The sequence below is a fragment of the Uloborus diversus genome, chromosome 10 (genome assembly GCF_026930045.1).
Source record: "Uloborus diversus isolate 005 chromosome 10, Udiv.v.3.1, whole genome shotgun sequence".
Taxonomy (NCBI): Eukaryota; Metazoa; Arthropoda; class Arachnida; order Araneae; family Uloboridae; genus Uloborus; species Uloborus diversus.
Genome location: NC_072740.1, coordinates 54,079,982 through 54,095,517, shown reverse-complemented (window position 1 = coordinate 54,095,517; position 15,536 = coordinate 54,079,982). Strand labels below are relative to the sequence as shown.

At 35.8% G+C, this 15,536-nt stretch overlaps 1 protein-coding gene across 1 annotated transcript in view; it reads left to right on the top strand.

Annotated features, from left to right (window-relative positions):
• Positions 1 to 10,151, top strand: part of LOC129231744 (ankyrin repeat domain-containing protein 50-like) — a 115,628-nt gene extending 105,477 nt beyond the window's left edge. The window contains exon 5 of the mRNA XM_054866104.1: positions 8,114 to 10,151. Within this exon, the coding sequence (XP_054722079.1) occupies positions 8,114 to 9,541 (1,428 nt within the window). The 3' untranslated portion in view covers positions 9,542 to 10,151. The remainder of the gene's footprint in view (positions 1 to 8,113) is intronic.
• Positions 10,152 to 15,536: the final 5,385 nt, after the last annotated feature.

Sequence of the window (15,536 nt, the reverse complement as noted above, 5' to 3'; positions counted from 1 at the left end):
CCGAATAAGGAATAAGGGTCGTCCTTAAATAATGTCTCACTTTGAAGGGGGAGGGGGTAAGAAAAAGTGTGACATTACACATTTTGGTTGAAATAAAAAGGTTTTTTATAATAACACTAGAAAATCATCGTCAAGTTATGACGGGTGAAAATTGCTTCCACATTTGAACGAAGCAATTGCCTGTTTGGTTATATTTTGATAAATGAAATTTTAACCCTAACTCTAGTGGATTAACCTGAAACTCCATTAGATAGCGTTCATTGTTGACCACTTTTTCGTTTCTTCATTTCCCTGGAATGACACTGTCTTACCAGTAAAACAGTTAAATTACCGGTTAAAGTTCAGCCTTATCACAATAATGCCTTTCCCTGCATATTAAACATTACCAAATAATCATGAATTGGCACGAGTTTCATTGTTGATGACGTCAGAAGCGTTACTCGTTTATGCCATACCGTGTGACATGTGATAAGGATAAGGTGAAGTGTGACATATGTTGACAAAGAAGGGGAGGAGGTTAAATATGTTGTAAACGAGCTGATGTGTGCATCACATGACTTCATTTTACTCCAATTCAATGTCATTTTCCCATTATTAGCAATTTTAATGTGATTCAATAGTTTACCCTCTAAATATCACCAACAGTGGCCAAATCGAAAACAGATTTTAAAAAAAAAGTCGCGAAATTTGTCACCAAATTGGCGACAAAACTTGGCGACCAAAGACTGGCAATATATCGCCAAGTGTCCGCCAAATTATAACACCACTTGAGTTTACATCGAAATTAACAATGATTTCCCCCCAAAAAGGGGCAAAAGATCCCGTTAGGAAAATCAGAATGCAACCAAAAGGGAAGGTGCACAACTAGACCCCACTAGGAGTCTACGTACCAAAGTTAAACTTTCTAGGACGTACCGTTTTCGAGTTATGCGAGATACATACACACATACGCCATACATACGTACATACAGACTTCACGAGAAAACTCGTTGTAATTAACTCGGGGATCGTTAAAATGGAATTTCGGGTGTATGTACGTTCCTAGGCATATATCCACGTGTGGTCGAGTCGAAAAAAAAAACAATATTCATTCGGGGGTGAGCAAAATAGAAATTAAGGCCGATTTTTTAGCGAAAATTTTTTCGCGAATACAACACTTCCTTTTTTGTAAAAGGAAGTAAAAAGTGGAATCGCGTTTTTGATATTTGTTTCTTAATTGCAGAACAATAATGAGATCTTTAAAGTTGCAGTGCAAAGTTTTATCTCTTTCAAGAGGCTATGATAAATTTTTAGCTCATCATCCCAAAAATGTTGGTAAACATTTCACTTTTCTAGCTCATTTTTACTGTCCTGAATACAAAAATATTTCCCTTCTCTTTATCTTACTTTGGAATAGATTTTTATTTTACTTTTTACTAACAAGATAATAAATTACATTAGATTTATGTTTCTCAAATACCAGTTTTAAACTAATGCCTTAAAACCATAAAAATGCCGCTAAATTTTCGTAAATATTCCACTAGCTTTCAAAAAATTAATTACATACTTTCTGGATTATTATCGCTTCGAAACCGTTCCAGAACTTCACTCTTTAAAATGGAAAGCTATTTTAAAATGAAGTGCAGAAGTTCTTTTTGATTTAGCGCCATAACTTCCTCTTATCATTTATGAAGAACACTTGGAAAGAGGTGAAAATGTCTTCGTCATAAACTACTTCTTACACTTTTTTTTTTTTCTATTCCGTTACATGTGAAGGGACACTTGAATATTATTCATGAAAAATGAGGGTATACAACTTTTTCTAAATCTAGTTCTTTATTCCTAGGCATAGAAAGGATTCACGGGTACAAAAATGTCACTTTTAATTTATGGAGCTCTTTCGAGCGTAATTCTTTTTTCGCGTTCTTTATTTTTCTTCCCCTTTTTTATTAAGTACAAAGATAATAAACGCATTTTGCAACACTATTTTTTAGCAACGCAAGATTGAAGCAGTTTTGAGACTATGATGTATGACTGCGACACGTTTGATTTCACTTTGTATGTATTCTCTGTAATCTTTTCTTTAACGGGATTACCTTTTTTGTGTGTGTGAAAAGTTTCTTTTTGAATAGTTTATGACTCACCTGATATCTATTTAGAGTTCTTTTTTTTTTTCAACAGAGAAAAAAGGTTCAATTAATTACCTTTACACTGGTTGCTTTAATTAGAGATAAGTTTAGTGCGATGATTTAAACGTAACTTAATGCTGTGTTAAATTGTATATCGTTTACTAATTTCTTAGGCAAAAAAAAAATGTCCTCTATACTGAATAGGTTTAAAAATTCAATTTAAAGTACAGAATTTTGTTTTGAAAATTCAATGTACGTCTTACTTTTTATTGAGTACTGAGAGAATAAACGCATTTTCCTACACTATTTTTTAGCAGAGCAGGATGAAGCAATTTTGAGAATTTGATGCATGACAGCGATGCGTTTAATTTCATTCTGTTTTTTCTGTAATCATTTCTTTAACGGGATTAACTTTTTGTGTGTTTGTGTGTGAAAAGTTACTTTTTGAATAGTTTATGACTCACCTGATATCTATTTAGGGCTCTTTTTTCAACAGAGAAAAAAAGGTTCAATTAATTACCTTTACACTGGTTGTGTTAATTAGAGCTAAGTTTAGTGCGATGATTCAAACGTAACTTAATGCTATGTTAAATTATATATTCTTTACTAATTTCTTAGACAGAAAAATGTCCTTGATACTGAATAGGTTTAAAAATTTAATTGAAAGTATTAAATTTTGTTTTGAAAGTTCAATGTATGTCTTACATTTTAATTAAGAATTTAGTACAGAGAGAATAAACTCATTTTCCTACACTATAATTTAGCAGAGCAAGATGAAGCAATTTTGAGAATATGAACTGCGATACATTTTATTTCACTTTTACGTTTTTTCTTTAATCTTTTCTTTAACGGATTACCTTTTTCGGTGAAAAGTTTCTTTTTGAAGAGTTTGATGCCCCTGATAATCTATTTAGGGTTATTTTTCTTTAAAAACAAATGCTTCGTAAGCTCCGCATCAATTAACATTGCACTGGTTGCGCTGATCAGAGATAAGTTTAATGCGATAATTTAAACGTAACTTAATGTTAAGCTAAATTGTAATCATTTGAGAGAAAATGTCCTCTACGCCAAATAGGTTAAAAGATTCAATTTTTCGCGAAGTATTGAATTTGGTTTGAAACATTCAATGTACACCATATTAATTTCACATTTCCTGAAAAAGAAATTTATCGGGTACTTGAATTTTTTTACGCATAATAATTGCTTCACATTTTTAACCATAATGATTTGAAAATATTTTTCCGTATGTTTTACCCAAAATCCTATAAATATTATTGCTTCTTTTTTCAATAACACTTTATCTGCTGCATTTAAATATTTCTTCATTCATTCAAAAAGGTTTTTTTTAATTTTATTTACCGATATTGTGTTATAAATATCAGGAGTCGATTAGTGCCAGAACGCTTCCCGGTACTGCTTTCCTGGGAAAATATTTTTATTTCAAATAAAATGTTTTGCATAAAATATATAGTGTAAATTTATAAGAACTTTGATTCATTGACCTGAATTCAACTCATATAAAACTGAAACAGTTTTGCTCTTTGCTTAGGCCAAGGATTAATCCACTCCTATCAAAATTCTTAGCATTTCGGCATTTTGCGTCGCTGTTTTGACTCGTCCAAATTTATCCAGTGGAACGTTTAGTTTATTTTCACGTTTAAAAAGCCGAGTGCAAATCTACGACAGAATGAAATGAAGGGTTAGGTACTAAATTTAGTTTTTTTAATTATTTGCCTATTTTATAAAAATTTTCCTTTTGATTGAATTACAAATACAAATACAAATGTGACGACCAGCAACAGGCTCTGGGCCCAGCTAGGCTGGTCCTAGTCAATTAATTAGTCCCCAATGAAGATCAATGGCCCTCTTAAAGCTCTCCACTCCCTTGCTCATTACCGCCTCTTCCGGTAAGCTATTCCAAGTGCCCACGACCCTGCTGAAGTAGTAGTTTTTCCTGATTTCCAAGTTAGCCTGAGATTTAAATAGCTTAAAACAATGACCCCTTGTCCTGCTTTCCCCGCAAAAATTTAATCCATTTACATCTTTCATTTTGATAAATTTAAATAACTGAATCATGTCCCCTCTGACTCTCCTTTGCTCCAGGCTATACATGTTAAGCCTATTAAGTCTGGTATCATAATCTAAATCTGAGAGTCCCCTTACTAATTTAGTTACCCTTCTTTGAACCCTTTCCAATACAAAAATATCTTTCTTCAGATAAGGCGACCAAAACTGAACAGCATACTCCAAATGAGGTCTTACTAAACTCCTATATAAAGGCAGAAGAACTTTCTTAGATTTGTTTGAAATAGATCTATTGATGAACCCAAGCATTTTGTTGGCTTTGTTACTAGCAATACTGCACTGTTGACTAAACTTGAAGTCCTGATTTATAAAGACACCCAGATCCATAACATTTTCTGCCTGATTTATGACTGAACCCTGTAAACGATATCTCATACGCTTATTTCCATGACCTAAGTGTAGCACTTGACATTTCCCTACATTAATTGCCATATCCCATTTATCTGCCCACTTAGTAATATGATCTAAATCCTCTTGCAGCTGTTTTACTTGTTCTTCATTTTCGACAATCCCCATTACTTTTACATCGTCAGCAAAACAATTCATGCTTCCAGAAATATTTTCATTGATGTCATTCATAAATATAATAAACAAAAGAGGCCCTAAAACTGATCCCTGAGGAACCCCACTTAAAACATCATTCCAATTAGAATGATTTCCTCTCACAACTACTCTTTGCTTCCTACCAGTAAGCCAATTTCTAACCCAAAGTAAAGTTTTTCCTCCTATTCCAATGTCAGCTAACTTGCTGAGAAGAGCAACATGCGGTACCTTGTCAAAAGCTTTTTGAAAATCAATATAAACAACATCCACACATTTTTTGTCATCTAAAGCTGAGGTAACCTTGTCGTAGAAATGCAATAAATTAGTAGTACAGGATTTACCTTTCCTGAAACCATACTGCAAACTAGTCAACAGACTATTAGTCTCTAAGAACTTCATGATCTTAATTTTGATCAAAGTTTCGAAAATCTTACAAATCACCGAAGTCAAACTTACAGTTCTGTAATTCCCAGCAATACCTTTAGACCCCTTCTTGAAGAGTGGCGTTATGTTAGCCAGCTTCCAGTCCTCTGGCACCGTCCCCGAGTTATAAGAAGCATTGAAAATATTCAAAATAACATCCACTAATTCCTCTGCACATTCAACTAAAATTTTTGGATAAATATTATCTGGTCCCGGAGCTTTAGTTGCTTTAATCTTTTTCAAATGAAATAAAACCTCCTCCCTGGAAAATACAAAATCCTCAAGCTGTATAATAGCTTGTGTCTCGTTAGTGTCAACTGTTGAGATACAGTTATCGTTAAACACACTGGAAAAAAAGTTATTTAGAACATTTGCAATATCCCTATCGTTTTGGATTAAATTTCCATACTCATCAACCAAAGGCCCAATTTGACTGTTTCGAGCTTTCCCAGAATTAGCGTAAGCAAAAAACCTCTTAGGGTTCCCATCAATGTCATCTGCCAGCCTTTGCTCCAATTCCCTTTTCTGAATCCGTACCAAATACTTAAAATTTCGCCTTGCCTTACCATACTGGAGCCTCTCCGCACTCTGACCAGTTTCTTTAAACTTACGAAAAGTGGCTTGCTTATAATTAAGAGCTTCTTTAGTCTCCCTGGAGAACCACATGGGCCAAATTTTGGTACTAACACCTTTTCTCCTAAATGGAACATAGTCCCCAACGGTTTTAGCTAGTTTATCCTTAAATTCCATCCACTGCTGATCTACGTCGCTATTTTCCAACCCTGACGAAAAAACCTCTTTCAAGCTGTGCCTAAGTGCAACAGAATCGGTGTTTCTGAAATTGGGCACAAACCTAAAATTATCATCTTTGCACACTTCAAATTTAACCCGGAACCTAATGCTGTTATGATCACTATCTCCAATATGCTCCCCTACACTCAACCCCTGAACAAAACTACCTATGTCACAAAAAACTAGATCCAAAATGGCCTCCTCTCGAGTTCCCTGAGTTACAACTTGATCTAAGAAACAGTCACCAATTACTTTTAAAAATTCCTCTTCTTTGCCATTACCAGGATAAAAATTATTCCAGTCAATACCCGGAAAATTGAAATCCCCCATTATGATAACGGATCCCTTACTGGACATGTCACTTATAATACGGTACATCTGTTCATCTTGTCCCTGGTTTGAATTAGGTGGCCTATAAATGTTTCCAAAGCGTAGCTTTTTGCCCTTACTGCTCATCAACTCAAGCCAAACCATATCAATATCAGTGGGCTTATCATTTATGACCAATTCATTGCAAATAAAATTGTCTCTAACATAAAATAAAACCCCACCACCTCTTTTACCTACTCTATCCTGTCTGAACAAATTATACCCAGCAATATGTAATAACTCTGCATCAGATTCGGTAGCCCATGTCTCTGTAATTCCAATAACATCCAACTTCTCATCCATAACTATGCTTTTCAATTCATCCATCTTGTTCCTAATACTGCGAGCATTGGTATAGAAAACTTTAAGCATGCCTAAGTTGCTTTTATTTAACACCCTGAAATTTCCTAAATTACAATTGTTAACATTACTACTCTTGTTCGTCACTTTATTTCCATTTCTAGCAATACCCAAAAAAATTTCATTCTCTCGATACCTGATGCTTGAACCATGCCCCCCATTCCAACTTAGTTTTTTGACTCCGAAGCCCTTAAAATTAATCCACTAACCATTTTGACCCCTGTAGAGCTCAGATGCAGGCCATCCCTAGCAATCCAATCCCGTTTACAATGACTCCATACATCAATGAACCTGATACTGCGCTTTTCGCAAATTGACTTCAGTAGCAAGTTCATACACCTCGCACGTTGATTTAGCCAGCTCCTATGCACTCCATACCTGGGAAGCAAACCAACCACTTGGACATTCGTCGAAAAGCTGGTTGCTTTATCCAACAGGGATTCCCATTCCCTAGAAAACTCCTCATTTTTACTGTGGCCTACATCATTTGTTCCCACCCACAAAGTAACCATGTCCTCCTTATTCAATACTCCCTTCTTTTCAGCAACCATATTAACGTCTTTTACCCGAGCCCCTGGTAAACAACACCTAGCCACCTTACGCTTTACTCTCCCAACTGTGTTACCCACCTCCCTCACCATAGAGTCCCCCAAAATTACACCCTTAGTTTCCCAATCTAACTCCTCATTTGAAACTTCCCCCTGAATCTCTGAAACATTTATACCCTCTACAACTGGCCTACACCCTAATGCTAACTGGGCTTCCAAAACTAGCATCTTAAGTCTTAAGTCTGAGAGTTCAGCACATTTAGTGCAAATATAATCCTTCTCAAAAACAGACTCATTTTCCCCCTTATACAGGCAGAACATATGACATAAATCACAAGAGATCCACCTGTCCCCCTTCCCACTCTTTACCTCTTTCATAATGCATATAACACCCATTTCTACTCAGTGAATATGTTCCAAAAGGCAAAACAGAAAGATAAAAATGCAAAAAAACACAGAATAAATACTAAACACAGCAGTAAATAAACAGAGTTGCTACACCCAATAAAGCACACAAGATCAAAAACCAGGAGATCACCACATGTTAGGCTTAGCTCCAAAAAATGCAAAAACGCTTCAAGAATACAATAACAGCAAAGATGAGCCCCCAAAACACAATAAAACTAAATTACATGATAAAGTGAAGTAAAAAAACCTAAAACTAGACAGTAATAATGAAAAATTGTAGTAAAAAAACACTTATCAAATTAGCAGCAATAACACTCCCTGCATCACAGGCGCCATTTAGTGGCCAAAAAAGTCATAACTCATAAATGTATTGTTTTCAGGTATAACCTTGAAAAACATTATTTGTATTTTCTCCATTAAAATGTTTAATGACAGTAAATGGAATTGTACTTACTGTTTTATTTATTTCTCCTCTAGGCTCAGCTTTTGATAAGTTTTGGAGCAGATATCAACTATAAAGACGCTGATGGACGATCAACTTTGTATCTGCTAGCGCTTGAAAACCGAACAGAAATGGCGGAATTCTTATTGGCACGTGGAGCTGATGTAGAAGCACGTGACCTTGAAGGACGGACAGCTCTTCACGTATCCGCTTGGCAAGGCCATACAGATATGGTTGAACTTCTTCTTAACCATGGTGCCGACGTAAATAGTGTTGATAACGACTATCGAACAGCTCTTCAGTCTGCTGCTTGGCAAGGACATGTTTCTGTTGTCAGACTTCTTTTAGAAAGAAGTGCTATTGTTGATCATGTTTGTAACCAAGGAGCTACTGCCTTATGTATAGCAGCACAAGAAGGTCATTTGGAAGTAGTTAAGGTGCTCTTAGAGTACGGTGCAGATCCCAGTCACGCCGACCAGTTTGGGCGAAATCCAATCCGTGTTGCATCTAAAGGAGGTCACAGTAACGTAATTCGTCTGCTAGAAGAATATGTAGCTCATCTTCAAGAAATAGGAAATGCGAAAAACTTTTCTGGTAGCATCAGCACGACATCTCTGACTTCTGCTTCAACAGCTGAGACTAAACCTTGCAGTGCCATTCTTTGCCAACCAGGTGGTGTAGCTCCATCACCAGTAGAATCTCCCGAGTCAACAGTAGATAAAAGAAGATCTTTTATTTCCAATCAGTCATCTTCGAAGTCTTCAAGTAATTTAACCAATTCTACCAATAAGTCTACGTCCAAAGGTCATCCACAATCCCAACAAGCTCAGCAAAATGTACAAGAAAATAACTCCAATTGCCATAATTCTTCTGCAGTTACTAATGGAAAAGCAGTTGGCTCTACCATGACTTTTACTCAGCAGTTACAGCAATGCACGCGAAATAGGAATCGTATAAGTAGGCTGCTGTCGCCTTTAAGCGAACCACACAGCCCCATACCAAGCCCACCACAAAGCCCATTGAGTGATATCCAAGGTCAAAGATTGTCACCAGTTCAAGTCACAAGTCCTGGTGGTGGGGGCGGTTCTAGTACCGGACCATTTGCACCCTACTCAACCCATGTACCTATTGTAATTCCACCAGTTGTGCACGAATCAACTAATAATTGTAAGCAGTCCCATTTGCCTCGTCGAATATCGACTAACACAGGATCTAATGATTCCAGTCATCCCATCCCAAGGCCAAACGAACCACGTATACGCAGAAATGGAATTGTTACCAACCCTAATTATAAAGGTAACAATATAATATCTGCAGTTCCCGTGAAAAATAGTCCTGTGAAAAAATCGATCAATATTTCGATGAATAACCACTCAGCGCAGTTGAAAAATAAGCATATTTCTGAGTACGATGAATCTCTCAAAGCGAATGCACTGCCTTTTAAGAAAGAAACTCACTTATGATAAAATAAGAGCTGAAAACAAGACTAAATTTTTAGACACTACCTACCAAAAGAAGTTTAGCTCGTTCGTGTCTTATTTGTACGTATGAACTATGACCAAACATGAAGTTTTAAAACCAAACAATATATTACATAACCACCAGCAACACTAAATTTGTATAAGTTTCTAACTTTGATATATCTTAAATAGATTTTTTTTCTCTCTTTTCGAAATTGCATTTAAACTTACTAAGTCATTTTCATGATTTTTTTTCTGTTACAAGTTGTAAAAAGTATTAAGTTTTTGTGTCTGTGTGAAAATATTTTTTGGTTTTTATTACTTTATTGGGATCTCTTGTAGATGAAAGCGCATGGGCATAAGTTATGTTTACTGCTTAAGTAACTATGTGGCAGGACTTCAGGTTTTTGAAATCCTGAGTCCTAGTTCCTACAAAAGGTATTGCATTGAATATAAAATTATTGAATAGCTTACTGTGTTTGTATCTCTAGTAATCAATTGAATCGCCATTTGTTCCGTTCCTATAGTGTATCATAAATGCAGTGAAACAAAAAATGATTTGAAGAGGCTATTTAATATGTCATTGTGTAATTTATTTAAATAAATGTAACTTGTGTGCTTTTTTGTATTTAGTATGAAAGTATCTTTTCTTCACATTTGTCTTGTCTTGCTTTAGTTTAGCTCAGGAACTATTCACTGGTATCGCTACCTGAAGACACATCATGTGCAAATGGATACTTTTCGCTAATTACGCAAGCGAATCAATGGATCCGCAAAAAGGAAGGAATTTGCATCGATTTGTCTAAGAGATGCCAGCACACAGCCCCAGATAATATTTCAGCATTACATTTTGAGTCGATTTTCCCAGACGAATTCAGTTTTGTAGTATTCAAGTCTAACTTTCTTTATAGTTAAAAATATCTTTAAATGAATAAAGAAAGAAATCTTCCGAGATGAAGTAAACCATTAAAATTGATACGAGTGTGATGGAGGACTATCCGTAGGATTGCGTTGTGTAGATGTTAGCTCCTGCCATCACAGGTAAATTATCAGTTACGCTAAAGCTAAATCTGGCGAATAATCAATTTATTTTGTCACTAAATACAGTACACAGATTCTGGGAGGAGAGGGAGTGTGGACTTACACAAAACTCAACGGAGGAATAGCTTCGGCATCATTCTGCTGGAACTCCATGTTATCAAAGCAGCCGGTCACCAACACACAAGACGCACTACCGCGAGACCTCCTGGCTCACACCCTCGACTCTCTCTCTAGGGGTCTGCGTAGGGGGCAAACCCCTGATCAGTTTGGTGTGCTTCCTTAGCTGCTGGCGCCATCTATCGAGGTTCTCCTAAAACTTACTTCAATTACGGATTTCTCCGCCACACTCCTCCCCCCTTTCAAAAATAACCACTCAACATGAAACTGGTTACACATAATACAAAATAGTTCAAAATGCTGTAAGTACATTTCAAGCGAAGTTTCTGGAATATATCGTGAAATAATATGTTAACAAATAATTATTAAAATACAAATGACTAAAGTTCAAAATCTGTGGATGAGAAAGTCATTTTTTTTCTTTCATAAAATGTCATCATCATGTGTTCTGAGGGAACCTCAGCACTATTATAGTAAGGAAACCCACATAATGCCTATCTTATGTGAAAGTTCAACGTGGACACAGTAGCACAGAGTGAATTTGTCTGAAGTCCGCTCAAAGATCTCAGTATTTTCACTCGTTTTGAAGAACCAAGGAAATGTAACCTTTGTACCAATCTTTTCATAGAATCCAGTAGAGCAACTAGAGTCCGTCGGATGTAATAAGGCGCAAGAGGTTTTGAAGATACTTCTGCGTTGATGTTGGTGTCACTTTCTACGGCAGCACTCACTATAATGAACTATATTTAGGTCGATATAGCTTCTGTATCAGAGAGCTGGGCAGATGGAAGTCACAAAAAAAATTCTTTTTGACGAGATTCACAGTTCAAAATTTGCAGTGGTGGGAAGTTTGCTTTTAAATCCAAGAGACTCACAACTCAACTTTGAAGACGTGGGTGACCTTCTCACTATTTTTCTGCAAGTGAGAATTTCCTTTTTTTTTAATCTCTGACTTTTGCCACGGTAAGTCCACTACTCTCCAGTACATTTTTTTTTCTCTAAAAATATCTATCATTGTAGAAAAAATCTAACATTGTAAACCATATGCAATTGGATGCTATTGTGAGAGTATTCGATTTTTTTTTTTTTTTTTTTTTTTTTAAGGAAAACTACTAATTTTGCAATTAATAAAAAAAAAAATGAAAAACATCTGTTGACTTTTTTTTTTTTGAAGGAAGATTTAATTAAACAAGTTAAGGAAAACCTGCCACGCGGAGGCGAAAACTGAACCCCTGGCCCTAGTGATCAATTCCTACCTACGATGAACAGATTATTGACAAAAATTGACCAAGACAACACCAAGTGGCCAGCTCGATGAAATCAAAATCCCTATCTGTCAATCCCTCACATGTTTACAATTCTGCCATACTTAAAATTAATGAGCGTGCACATGTGCGAGGAAAAAAAAACGTAATTACAATTTTAAAAAAAAATGAATGAATGAATGATAAACATATCAACGAAAGGGCAAAAATTCTACCTCGGTCTTAGGTTATACCTTTGCGAATGATTTTCTAATACGTTTCTATCATGAGAATCACTTAACAAATTACTTGGCTGAACATCGCATGGTTTCTCTACCTGTGTGTCCTGAATAATGTTTTCATCTCCTGTCAAGTGTAAATAGCTAAACCTCTGAGTGTAAGGAATTAATCTATTGACATGGACCCTTAACACTTTTCTTGTATTCTCAACATGTCTAACCTTATAGTTAACATTTGTGTATCTCTCAATAACTCTGTATGGTCCCTCATATTTGGGTCTCAACTTAGCAGAAATATTTTTCTATAAATTTGGGTTCTTTACAAAACAAAGCGACCCTACCTGATAATTGTAACATTCCTCTTTTCGACCTAGTCTGCTTCTATCTATATTTTTCTTCTCTTGCTCGTTCAAATTATGTAATACTTTTGGAAAAATTTTATCCAATGACTCAATTAGGTGTGTTATATACTCTGACTGTGTGTCAAATTTTGGTGCGTTCCCCAGTGTATATGGGAGCCGAACATCCCTGCCATGTTCAAGAAAGAAGGGCGAGACCTGAGTGACTTCATGAACCGCGGAATTCATAGCTAACATAGTCTGAGGTAACTGAGTGTCCCATTCTTCACTGTCAGAAGACAAGGCTGCAAGGATATTTGCAAGGCTCTGGTTTGTCTTCTCGATTTTTCCGTTGACATGAGCGGAATACGCAGAGATGTGTCTTTTCTTAATACCCTGAGTCTTACAAAAATCTGAGAATTCAGAACAATAAAAATATTTTGCGTTGTCGGCTATAAGAACACGCGGGCAACCTCTATGAACTATGTAATTTTCGAAAAATGTTTGCGAGATTGTGTGCGCTCTCAAATTTGATAGGGGAGCAAGGTGTATGTATTTAGAGAATGCGTCAATCATAGAAAGCACATACATATTACCTGCCCGAGTGGTCTTTAATGGACCGAAAACATCGATGTGACATTTCTCTCCGGGTGACTCACTCTGATCTACCTGTTGTAACGGCGCAGAAGGTATTTTAAACGCGTTTCTCCTAGACAAACAAGTAGTACATGATCTTACGAAATTTTTTGTATCTCTGTACATGAAGGGCCAAAAGAAATTCTCAGTTAGCCTGTTGTAAGTCTTAAAAAATTTCAAATGACCTCCCACTTGAGAATGAACAGACTCGAGAACTTTGGCTTTGAGCGAGTGAGGTATACAGATTTGGTGTTTTGGATCCCTCCTTGGTGATCTATTGTTGCGTGGTGAGACGTGAATTAGGACATTGTCCTCATTAAATATATAATTGGGATATTTATCACTCATTCTTTTCTAGTGCATGGATAATTTTGATTAATTTTGGATCTTCCTTTTGCATTTGTATTAGCTCGGTGTTATTTGGGAAAACGATGGTTACTGCGTTCACACATCTTGATAGGTGATCCGCGACCGCGTTAAATTTGACTTTCACGTATTCTATGGAATAATTAAACTCCTCTAATGCTAATTTCCACCTGAGAATTTTAGAGGAAGGATTTTTGTTTGAGAGAAATCCTTCCAGTGGCTTATGATCGGAAAACACTTTGAACCTCCTGCCAATTAGGAATGCCCGAAAGAAAGACAAAGCACAATAAATAGCAAAAAACTCTAAAACAGTTGCACTATACTTTGATTGAGATGGGTTTAACTTTTTGGATTAGAAATATAATGGTTTTACTTCCCCATTTTGATACTTTTGTTCAAGAACTGCCCCAATACCCAAAGCAGAAGCGTCTGTGGTAATTTGCAACTGTGCATTTGGGTCTGGCAAAGCTAGCACGGGAGGGCTTAATATTGCTTGCTTAATATCCTCAAAAGCATCTTGAGCCGCTTTATCCCAAACAAAGGGAGTATCTTTTCTAAGTAAATTAGTAAGAGGTAAAGCCCTTTTTGCGAAATTCTTAATATATCTACGGTAAAAATTACAACATCCCAAAAATGACTTTACTGACCTCTGATCCTTAGGTGGTAAAAACTCATTTATAGTAACAGTTTTGTCTTTATCTATGTGCAAACCCTCGGGAGTTACAATAAATCCCAAAAATTTACAAGATTTAGTGAAAAACTGACATTTTGCTGGATTAAATTTTAGTCTAATTTTCTCAAATCGATGAAGAACTTCCTCAAGGAGTTTTAAGTGATCTTCCTGAGTTTTTGAATACAAGAGAATATCATCTATGTAGACTAGTGCTCCTTTGTGTAGTAAATCTCCTAATACATTTGTGGCAATTTGTTGGAACGCTTTCGGAGCATTTCGGAGACCAAAACAAACGCGATTAAACTCATACTTATTTCCGTCAGGAGTAGAAAAAGCTGTTTTGTGCCTATCTCTCCGGTCAATTGGAATTTGATTGAATGCAGTTTTTAAATCAAGAGAACTAAAATAATTAGATCCTGAAATTTCGTGCAAAATGTCGTCTAAAGTCGGAATTTCAAAGTCATGCGTTTCAGTAATTTCATTTAACTTTCTGAAATCAAAAACCATTCTCCATTTATTTGTTTGCCTAACAAAAAGAGCTGGGGCGTTATACAAAGATTTTGATTTTGAAATTATGCCAGCTGATTCCAAATCTTGAATTTGTCTCCTAAATTCTTCCCTTAAATTGAATGGAATTTTGTAAATGGGACATTTGATGGGGTGATTATGATGTAGCTGAATCTTATGAGGTTCTGTTCGTGCTTCCTCTAACTCCATTGTCGTCCTAGCAAAAGCAGACTCATGATCTTTTAAAATACTGAAAATTTTTGATTTTAAATTTGCACTCAATCCGCTCCTGTTGAAATCTTTTTCCGTCAATGGTTCAGGTAAATCCCTTGAAACTGGGATGTCTGAGGGGAGCTCCTCAAAATTGCTTACATAGCAAATGTTAGTGTGTTTATTTAGAAAAATGCCTGAATCAGTGGTGTTATTAACTCTGATTGCCGCTTGTTTATTACTATGGTCAATCTTAATTTTATCACTATCAAACGAGACACCTTTTAACTTGGAATTCTTCTTAATACTAGCACTAATGCAATTGTCTGTACAGATGGGCACTTCAACGTAAATAACTGAGCTCGAATGTGGCGGAATTAAAATTTTCTTATTAAGTTTTAATTTAATTTCCTCTCCCAAATCAATTATATTAACAACTGTGTTTCTCGATGTAATTGGTATCTTTGTGTTCATGATTTGCAAAGTGTTATCGTATAAGTTTAAATTTGCAGTTCTATATTGTAAAAAATCAAACCCTAGGATTCCTTGATAATTTTGGGTAAAGTCATGCTTAGTTATGTAAAAAATTTGCTCTAAAGGTAAATTTTGAACTTTCAAAACAATTTT